Source organism: Protopterus annectens, chromosome 13.part0 (assembly GCF_019279795.1).
Source record: "Protopterus annectens isolate FY-2018-M chromosome 13.part0, PAN1.0, whole genome shotgun sequence".
Taxonomy (NCBI): Eukaryota; Metazoa; Chordata; order Ceratodontiformes; family Protopteridae; genus Protopterus; species Protopterus annectens.
In genome coordinates this window covers 1,115,041,283-1,115,052,908 of record NC_056747.1, presented here as the reverse complement: position 1 = coordinate 1,115,052,908, position 11,626 = coordinate 1,115,041,283, and the positions used below count along the sequence as shown (strand labels likewise).

The 11,626-nt window shown below is 37.0% G+C and overlaps 1 protein-coding gene across 1 annotated transcript; it reads left to right on the top strand.

The window, feature by feature from the left end:
- Nucleotides 1-3,688: 3,688 nt before the first annotated feature.
- Nucleotides 3,689-11,522, top strand: DLX3 (distal-less homeobox 3). Its single transcript, XM_044055083.1, has 3 exons — nt 3,689-4,190; nt 6,659-6,849; nt 9,059-11,522. The coding sequence occupies exons 1-3, from the start codon at nt 3,842-3,844 to the stop codon at nt 9,368-9,370; spliced, it is 852 nt and encodes a 283-aa protein (XP_043911018.1). The 5' UTR covers nt 3,689-3,841; the 3' UTR covers nt 9,371-11,522.
- The last annotated feature ends 104 nt before the right edge of the window (nt 11,523-11,626 follow it).

Here is an 11,626-nt window from a genome sequence, read left to right as displayed (position 1 = left end):
AGATGTAAAAAGACAACAGTCTAAAACACCAGACTGATTGTGACCATTTCTTAGTAATGCCGCTTTTTACTCTTTATTCAACAAGTAACTGCTAGTGTAGCCTTGGAAGCCATGTAGTGATGCATGCTTTTGTAGTCACTTAACTGTTCAACGTGCTTAAAATCACATTGCGGTAAATAAAGGTTAATATCATTCGATGGTCACACATCTCTAAACTGATCTTAATTTATATTTAGAATTTTACACTGTCTTTCTTAATCCCGTCTGAATCTGCCAATTTTTGGGAGAAAGGGCTGTGGATTTACACAAACACTGGCTAAAGATAAATTAGAGACTTGTTTTTAATTTCAGGAAATGCATATTAATTCACATTCTCTTATTCTGTCAGCTTCAATCATGTTAGTACTTATATTTTCCATAGTATCCATGATTATTTCTTGGTTTGTTCCCAATTCTGTAAAAGGTTGAGAGCAATGAATATTTAGCAAAAAAATGTTATCCATAAAATCTAGAAGGGCAGCATACATAATAATAATAATAATAATAATAATAATAATAATCATAATATGAAAAATCTGAAACTAAGAGGAAACTCTGATGGAATATGACTTTTCAAACAGGCTATAGACTCCAATTTCAAACAAAATATACGGTTTTCCCAACCTCATGTGCAAAAATGTGAAAAGGGAGATGTGGGTGGGTGGTTGGCTAGATGGATGGATGGATGTGGTTTCATTTGTAGATGGATACCGTAGACATAAGGAATGCTGTCTTAGAATTGATACTACCCTTCCCTATTTAGGCAGGACAGTCCTTATTTGGGCAGTTGGGTCCTGTATAAAAACATGAAAAATGACATAAGTACGGAGATTTTAGGACCAAAAATGACCACGTCTCCACTAATATTTGCGTAAAAGACTTACTTTGTAGATTAAAGAGTTTAGTATTGTATGAAACAACATAAATAACTAAAATTCTACAAGAGTGAACTTTTGTTTTGGCAAAAAAGCCCATTCATTTGCATTGATAGTAGGTATGGTTTGCCTTGCAAAATGTCATGTTTCCATAGAAAAATCCCACTTTGAGTATCTGAAGAGGTGACAACCCTATTAGGCAGGAGTAATCTGGAAAAAAAAAAGACTGCAATGCGATTTTATCTGTACATTTAATAAAAGGCAAATGGATACAACTAGTCATAATCTGGCATCACATTATGTGCTTAAACCATTTATTTACTGCTCTGAGTGTTTTGAATTTGTTAAGTGGGAGCACTGATTCACAGACACATTTTTCAGACTCAGTTTGGTAGATTTCCCAGATTATGGAAATTACTGGGATTCATACAGAAGGCAAATGGGGATTGGAGGAATCAAACCCAGGATTACATGAGGATGGTCGTTAACAGGTCATCCGGTTAAATTATTTTAGCTGCAAGAGTGGTTATTTAATATTCAAGACTGTACACAACTGCCTCTTTTCAGATTTGACCTTCCTGCTAGATTACGAAGATCAAGCCTCTATCTACAGGACTTGGTTAGACTGTATCTCATCATCAGCCTTAACACAACTTTAGAGTCAATCGGCTATAAAACACACCCCGATGAAACTAACAATAAGTCAAAATCAATTCCAAAAAAATCTTATGCGTTCAATAGTTGGTGGTAATGGAAACATAGTTTTTGTGTAAAGTTGTTTCTGATCTGCTCATGTCTTTTTCCTCTGCAGTTGTATTATCTACATATAATTATTCTGTTTTAGGCATGTTCTCATCTTCATGTATCCTTTGCTGCTCAGTGCGAGGCAATAGCTCGTCTTGCTACATTGTCAGATTTTTTTTATGTATAAAGTCTCTGCAATTGTGTTTTATGCACACTATCATTTGCATCCCATCACTGGCGTTTCACTTCTTCGTATATTACTGTTTGCTGTTTTCTCTCATTTAAAAGTGGGTCTCTTATTTCACCATTTCTCAATGCAGTGTGTAATCCACGTTGTGTTTGGTTTGTTTCTGTTTTATTATGTAGATTGGATTTTTATGATTGGCCTCTGCCAAAACCAGGTCCACCTGAGTGGGACATTTCTGTCATTAAAATATCAATATGCTGAAATACTCAAGCCCGAAGACTTTTCATAAACACGAATGAAATGCAATAAGTAATAGAAATAAGAGTTAAATACATAGATATGGACATACATAAACACAGAAGGGTAGATTTAGTCACCAGTCTGCCCCAAACACAGTGACGCACACACAGACACAAACACCCTAAACGATCAAGTTGCATATTGTGGAACTGAAATGCTTTTTTTAAGACAACAAGCAGGGATGTATTTCACAAAACTTTTACAGTGTTGTACCCCTTCTTTTGTTTACTATCCATAGGTTCTGAATCTCTGAAAAAAGGAAACCTAAAGACAGGTACGTTTTCATGTAGTAAAGGGAGATGGGGTGGAAGTGAAAAATGGTATTATAGTCAACAATTCTTTCAGGGAATGGAGAGATAAAACAATATTTTGAAATGTGCATTCTGTTCCTTTTAAGAGTGCACAAAGTTGTATATTAAACAAGTGAACACACAAGTTTTAGTCCTGTTGGGATTACTGTGGCGGCAGAGGCAAGGATGATTTATCTGAAGTCTGCTGTTTCAGTTAAAAAAAACATTAGGCAGAAGCTCCTGCCTTCGTTAGATTTAAAACAAACCTGTACCACAGGTTGGACCACACCTAGCTACAAGCAGCCAAAACACAAAGCGCTCCAGGCATCTACTGAAATGATTATCACAAGCCACATCTTCGTCCCAGGTAGCCTTAGGCTACTGGGCAGGCAAGCCACCCGGTATGTCGGTCTTTTATAGGCTTACAAAGTTTAGGGTACTGTAACGCAATACTGGGAACCGGCATCGAACCCGTGTTCATACTGGCAGAAAATACGAATACTCATGGTAGGTTCTTAATGACAGTGAAGTATGTTTACATTCAAGAGAGACGGAACAAGTTTAGTTTACCCCACCCCTTGCTGGGACCTTGCAAACTCTCAAGGGCAGAATCAGTTAAGTTGCAAAAAAATGTATAACTTTTTAACCCATAATATTCAAGGTAATTTACACAGACCAGTCCTACATGGAATGCTTAGAGTTTATTCATTTAACCCGGATGAAACTCAAACCTTGGTCTTCTGGCTTCAGGGATAGGGTGCCTTGCCTCAGTGTTTCACGTTAGTCTTATATTTATCCCTGTGAGTCATCTCAAGAACATAGGAGTGAAAAAAAACGTACACGGTCAACATCAGCAGATTGAATAGCGATTAATTTGGGGCTATCTATCAGTAGTTTCAGCACCACCAGAGTCCTAGCCACCAATGCAGTTAAACCTCCCTCCAGACTGTATTCTGTAAGCAGTTGTATTTTATTAAATTAAAAAATAAAATCACAAATTCATCGTCAAACTTTTTCAGTCTGGTTTGTTCTGTGCATAATGAGAAATAAAAGTCAGGAAAAAAGTTTACGAATGGCTAGCTTTTGTCTTAGTAAAAAAATGGATAGATGAAGGGAAAGGAAAAAAAAGAACTTTTTGTTTTGCCTTCTAGGCAACAGTTGGTGCAGCCAATGGGAATCGAGCCTCCACCCTCCTGGGCTGGCAAAACCCATAATTAGGGTTAAACTAGGCTGCAAGTGAAGATTTTGAGTCTCCACTCGACGCATCCAGGATCTAGGACAGAGACATATTTCAGAGACAGCAAAGGAAGAACGTTTCTTTTTAAAGGGACAAGGCAGCGCAAAACCCTTGTTGTTGGATCTTAGAGAACTGCGTTTTTTTTTTGCTTGGTTGGGCTCCAGACGCCATGAGCGCGACATTTGATCGCAAGATCCCCAGCATCCTGACGGACATCTCAGCAAACATTAGCTGCCATCCCTCTTCCAAGGATTCCTCACCCACCTTGCCCGAGTCTTCATCTACAGACTTGGGTTACTACAGCGCGCAGAGTGACTATTACACGGGTCCACAGCAGTCCTACTCACAGCCTATGAGTCACTACCCCTACCAGCACCAACAGTACAGTTTCGCTGGGCTTGGAGGCTCAGGGACATATGCTCCCAAATCGGAGTACCCCTACGGCAGTGGTTCCTATCATCCACGGCAGTATGGTCATTTCACTCGGGAACAGCAGCAGCCAACAGAGAGCAATACAGGTAAATCATCACCGGCTTGAGGGTACCCCCAACAACAACCAGCAGACGCTTGTTGTTTACTGCCAGATCTGTTTAGAAAGACATAGGTCAGGTAAATTAACCGCTAAAACTGCTTGGGCAAGGCGCACATTCAAAAACTTTGGAAAGCTGTAACCTTTGTGTAATCTGTCTTTTATACACACACACACACACACACACTCTCTGCTGTTTCCAACACACGTTTCTCTGTACCTGCATGCGGTGTTACAAACACACAGTTGCACACACTGGCATTTATTAAGACAAGACGTGGAACTTGGGGAAGTGGGCCCTTGCTTGGTCTGATACTCAGGCAGAGTCACATTGACATTACATTGTAAAAGTCAGCACCCGCTGCTTGGACCCAAACCACAGTACTCACACACGCATACAGTTGGCTCTCGTTGCTTAAGTTTTTTTTTATACAGATGTGTTGTTTGTCTTGCATTTCATGCTAAGTGTTAAGGAGCAAATTTGACCCAAGTGCCTCGTTAACTATATTTCGATGTTTATGGAGACTGATGTAGTTTACAGCTCAGTTTGTGGTAGGGACATTTATTAAATTTAATTTTGGTGCTCTATAGACTCTCTCATTATTCCACATATGATTACAGTTCCTCCTCCACAAGTTCCAGTCTCAGCTTCCCGTATCCCTGCCTTCTTTGTGTCCACATCCTCTCACCCACAGCATTCACTTACAGTAGTGAATGCGCATCAAAGGATTATGGTGTGTGTGTGTGTGTGTCCAAAAGTTGTTTGTATAGGTCCTATCAATTTACATTGCTAGAAGTATGAACGTACTTTTGGTCTTTCGTCTTTGAGCTAAAGCCTGAGGGTGGTGGCTGTGACCCTTCATGAAAGTTAGTGACCATAACTGCCCTTTTCTAAAGTTAATGAAATGTACAAAAAGTTACCACCCATGGTTCAAATCCAGGGTCATATGATTTACGCCCAGCAGAGCAACATTCATGGAACCTTTTGGAAGGCATAAAGATCGGGCAGGTTTGCGTACACTTTTCAGACTTTAAATTATTTTGGTGGACTGATCTTGAGGAACTTTTCAGTCAGTAGACGTGAAAAAAAAAATACGTTGCCTGCTAAATGCCAAAATGAACTCAGCCTGTTGTGTGGTTCCCTACAGTTGTTACTTTCTGGTTTTGTTGTTCCATAACCATGATGTAGGATTAGCTATCCAAGTGTTGTAATGTTTATGAAACGTTCCCTATTAGCCATACTTGGCAGATGCTTCAATGTTTTGTGTTTTCTAACCCCGCCTTTTTAATTGACACGGTTGTCGTACACAGTTTGTGTGTTTTGTTGGGTCTTTTCATGTTGGCACAATACGCCTATATGTTTTACTTCCTGCTTATAGATAAATTCAAGTTCTTCATAAGAGACGTTTGGCACACGTTTGCAAGGGATATACCAAATGGCTTTATTAAAAGGCATACATGGACTAGTAAAACTTGTAGAAAATTGGTTACAGCTGGCTTTACTGGACAAAGAGGAGCATTAACGTTTGCATTTAAACAGTCAGTGTGCAAAACGCAGAAATGCATAAAATAAGAAACGAGGCAGATAAAACATCAACATAGTCAATTTACTGGTTTTAGTCTTTGAAACAACTTCCATAAATAATGGATTTTGGAAGTTAGCTGGGCCAACGTAAACTCCATCTCAGCGAGGGCAATCAGATGTAAGTTGTACGTAGAAACTGAATATGATGCATCACATAGCTATTTTCGGTTTTATTTTTATTTTACAATTCTGATATCGAGTGGGTGAGCTGGTCCAAAGACCCGTTTCAGCCACGACCCGCATACCAAAGGTACAAATAATAAAGAAACAAGCAGCATTGATTTAAGACAATAATGCGGAAAACTAAAGAAGTAATATAAACACGGATGTACATATTGCAATAAAATTTGTTTTAAGTTTTAATGAGGTGTGTCCAGCAAGTTTACTTCAAGTGTGCTGGGAAGATATGGAGTGCAACTAACTTTGTTTTTTGTTTTGTACCCATAGCCAGCTAATATGTGATGCACAAGAACTGAAATAAAGTGCCCCATAGCTGTTAAAATAATAATTACCACAGGCAATACATGGCCATAAAAACGTAAAACACAGATTAAACCAATTTACCCGAGTCCTTAGTCACGGATATTTAACTTTGATTTGCCTGCAACGCATTTTCTAAAAGGGTCAAGGTAAGTAGTTGAGATTAGATTTAGTGTCATCCCTAAATATAAGGGACAATAAATGTGAGGCAAGTGGGGGTGTAAAGATGTGCATTTTACTTACAGAAATGTTCGAGTTTGCTGTTTGTGTTGAGTTTTCTCTTTTGTATAGTTTAACATGAAGAGTAACTACAGCGCTAGTAGTAGTGTGTCTGTGTGTGTGTCTTGATTGCAGTCCTATCTGACATAATTCATTTGTGTCTTGTTTTCTAGTTTCGATCAAAGAAGAGCCAGATGCGGAGGTGAGGATCGTCAATGGCAAAGCTAAAAAGGTCCGTAAGCCCCGCACCATCTACTCGAGCTACCAGCTGGCGGCGCTACAGAGGCGATTTCAAAAGGCTCAGTACCTGGCTCTGCCAGAGAGGGCAGAGTTGGCCGCTCAACTAGGACTGACACAAACACAGGTGAGTTGTGTAGTGTGTGCGTGCGGTGTATGTGGGTTAGTCAAGAAACTTGCTAAGTTTATAAGAGTATTTTGAAACTTGCTAAGTTTATAAGAGAATTTTTCTAAAAATCCGGTCCCTGTTTTATTTTTGGTTGAGTCCCCGCTTCTTCTGTTAAGAGACTGAGAGATTTTAGTGCTGGTGTGAGATGTCTACGTTCATTCGCTGAAGGAACCCCAGTTTGGAGGAATCAAGCACACAGTATGAGACGGTGAATAATTTCAAAAAACACTGCTTTTTAATCTTTGTATATCTATATCAGTACAAACTGGGAAGAATTGTACTGAACAAACTGAGAGCGGTTATGAGAAGGCAATGATTGTGTTTATACGAACAAACATTTTGAATGGCTGTTTCAGGGGGGCTCTGTTTTAATCCCATGTTTTACAGCTCAAAATGTTTAGATAATTACATTTTCACGATGATAACAATATTAAGGAAAAAAATCTAGAAAACATGGTCCTTTTTCAGTCCTGACCAGGGATACAGTGGCAGTAACATATTGTAATAGCATGCTCGATTCAGAATGTTGGCAGAGAACATTCAAATATACAATAATTTGAATGCTGTAGTCTCAAAGTAAACAAGATATTTAACAAAAGTAAGATATTGACAATTATATTTGCAATAATAGTAAAGAAAGTGTTACTATTTTTGTTTTAGATTTTTTTTCTTTGGTTACATCTTTAAAATTAGTAATGACCTTTGTTTAAAAAAAAAAACATTTATTTAATTTATTTGTTGTTTGTTTACCGGGATAGTCCAACTGGGTAGATGGCCATTTTCAGCCGAAGCTCCGGGAGAAAATCTCCAGTAGGTACAAAACAAAGCAACACATATTATAAAACTTGTCTACAGTAGGTAAAAAGCAAAACATTATAAAACATGTTTAGTAAGTAGTACAGCAGTTGAAAGTACATATGAACACATATTGTACAAAATATTGATTGAAAATACATGTTAATTTACATGTAATGGGTAATACAGGATTTGTTTAGAGTGTTTTGAGGCAGGTCATACCTCTCAGCTGCCCAGATTTTTTGCCTCATATTTTTGACCTGTTCCTCGTGTGGTTTTCTGGCAAACCACTGAGGACTGAAGTCACTAAATACTGGCATTTATCTGAGTGTCGGACTTCATACACTTTAGAGAATGCATGTCATCACAAATCCTGTTATTATTATTAAATTTTGAAGTTTATAATGGAAATATTTAAAATCTGTCCCTAGTTTTGGGCCACTGTCCCACCATTATTTTAGGCTTTTGTCTAGATTTTTTGTGTTTACAGGTTGAGAGGTATGGCTAGAGGTAATGAAAAGGGTTATGAAATTGTAAAAGTTTATGGCTTTATTAAAGGGGGAGAAGGTTGAAGTGTTGCTCAGAAGAACTAACAAGGTGAACAACCAGAACAATTTTTGTTTTACCACAGGTTTGCTATTGCTGCCGTGGTTAAAAGGTTACACTTATGTGTCCAAATACATGACACATCTGGGATGATTTTATATAATCCTTGGATGTTAGGGTTATTTTAATTAAATAAAACTTTGACTAAACTAAAAGCAGCATTGTGCCCATGCCATTAAAAATGACCACTAAATATTTAATTTGCATTATTTATCTCCACATAAACATGTTTACATTTACCCATCCTTCTTATGTTTTGAGAGTTACTGCAAAGCAGGGACATGCATACATTTCAGCAAACATTACCATTGGTTTGTGTAAAGTACAAGTTGAAATCTAGCATGGTATGCTATGGGAAAATATTGAAACTCCATTTGGTGTACTTTTTCTCTTTTAGTAAAATAAAAATAAATAAATAGGTACATGTGATACCCTCAGTTGATCTGCACTGCTGAGGTGATGTTTTCCTTCTTAATTATTAATTTTCTTTGTATACAGTATATAGTATTTCCATTTTTTTATATATTGGGTTCCAGTTCCTTGTTTTGATTAACCAGTAGTTAACAAAGTAAGGCATTTGATCTTACATACTCTGTACTGTATTGCAGATCTGTAATTGCCGAAGAAAGACCTCCCCAACATGTGTTAATGAACATTTACTAACTGGTCCTTTTTAATTTAGGATCAGGTGATCAATAAGTGCAAGTTATGCTTTTTTTTTTTTTTTTTTTTGTGAGATTGTCTAATGGATATTTTTTTTTTCTAGGTGAAGATCTGGTTCCAGAACAGAAGATCCAAGTTCAAGAAACTGTATAAAAATGGAGAGATGCCTTTAGACCACAGCCCTAACACCAGTGACTCTATGGCATGTAACTCACCTCCATCTCCTGTTGTTTGGGACAATACCAGCACCAGCACAAGGCACCAAGTCCCACAGGCCTCTCATAGCTCATCACCGACTTACCTGGAAGAATTCACACCTTGGTACCATCCCAGCCTGTCTGGGCCTCATCTACAGCCACCAGCTCCCTTGCATCATCATGTACCTCCTACACAGAGCACGGGGGCAGTGTACTAAGAGTGACATGCCCAGGAGTTGGTTTACCATGACTTATTTAAAAAAATACATAAAAGGACAAAAACAGGCATTATAAGAACGTTTGCTCAGTTTCTCCTGAGCAGGTCGGTACTGCTGTGGGGCAGATGGCTACAGACATGGAAGTAAACCATGTCATTTTCACAGGGTATTGAATTCATTTTTAATGAAAACTCCATTTTTATCAGAAGGAAATATTTTCTTATAAAAGACATATATTTTGGTTCAAGAATTGTGAAGCTTTTCTTTTAAAGGATGTTGCAAAGGCATGTTGCATGTGTGTGTTGGGGGCGGGGGCAAGGGATGGCAATACAGGAAGGTCTTCAGTTTGGGAAAAGTTGCCAACCAGCTTATCTAATCCTCCCTGTATTTATTCATCTCCAAGAATTGTTTGGTGCATGAATTAACAGCTGACAACTGATGTATGTAAACAGCAAAACACTATGACTAAAAGGAAAGATAGCTGTAGAAGCACTCTTCTGTTCTCAGTTCTGTGCAATAATCCATATAAAAATAAGATGGTTATAAATGGCGTTTTAATTTACAAAGTATCTGTAATTGTTGTCTTTACAACTTACCTATAAGTTACTTACAGAAAAAACAGAGCATCAAATGCTGTTTAACATAATGTACATTTTTTTTGGTATGACAGTGGATTTTACATCTACATATTTTTAACCCCTTCTAACTCATGCCATAAATTTGTTCTTAACTTAATCCATTACCAGGGAGACTTGGAAGCCCTTCTTCTTGAGTAGTGTTAAGAATGTATACATTTTCTTTGGAACACTGGCGTGTAGGCCACAATTGAAACGGTTCCTCTGCATGTATGGTGTGTATATATATATATATATATATATATATATATATATATATATATATATATATATATATATATATATATATATATATATCTGCATGAGGAAAGTTGGAGAATGCACAGCTACTTGTATCTATGGAACCATTCCAACTGGACTTATTAGAAGCATTTTCTAGTGTTCTTATCATTAAGCATATGAAATGCATTCATGCTAATGAGAAGAATCTACCAGGAAGGACTGGTTAAGCAGAAAATAATTGTAGTGCTCCATATAGTTTAAGGAATCCTAATGTAGTACTTAAACTTGTCATGCTAGGTTTGCAGTATTTTAAACCAAATAAATGATTGCACTCAGTAATCTGTCTAGCACCAATCAACACTGTCAAATACAAATAAAAATAAATAGGTTTTCAATGCAAACTATCATCAGATGTTGGATATAATTCATTCATACGTCTACCTTTGCTTGATAACTGGTGATATCTACAAACCTGCATATCCATATATTGTATATTCGTAGAAAGGGGAGTTTGACCTTATTCAATTTGCAGTCAACAGTGTCTCAGCAGCTGTAACAGTAATGACTCTAAAAGTTGTACCCTTTTCTATGCCATACTGGCCATTTACTATTTAATGCGTTCAAATGCCCCAATTTGAAGCTCAGATTCGGTGCATTTTCTAGGTTTTACAAATAATAATAATAATAATAATAGTAGTAAAAATAATAATAACAATAATAGGCAGTTAATGAGACCCCCCGCTTTCCCCACACACTACTGATGGATTTGTTGTTCTTATAAGGCTTTTAAGGTTGCAATAACTATGCAGATATTTTAATATATTATTTAACACAAGTTTGGGCTGGTTTAATTTATTAAAATTGCTTTGTTCTCCTCGTATCGGGGGGGCTGCATTATCAGATCCCATTCATATGGACTGAATTTCATTCTGGGCTGAATCTACCAAGGTCCATTTTTTTATAGGGACACTACTTGCTGGAATCAATAAAAAGTAATTATTTAAAAAATGAATTAAACTACAGTTTTTAGCCATTTGTAGCATCTCAGGTCTGTATGTATTTATGAAATGTTGTATAAATGAAATGTAAATAAAATATGTTTGTATGTAAATGTAACTATTTTCCTAGTTTTTTTTAGACACGTAATGTGTGAGTTCCAGAATTAATTTTGTGATAATCTCACAGTGTAAGATGTGTTAAGTATTAAACTGTTGCATTTGTTTTAATCCTGAGTTAAAAAGTATTTAAAATGTTAATAAATGCCTTTCCAGGGCAAGGATATAAGTTTTTAGAAATCTGATATGTATTTTTCTTGTTGTGCTTGAAAAAAATACAACATCATTTTCTAACTGTGTGGTGTAGCTTGTGGTTTTTAGCACAATTATGTTTTTCAATCCAT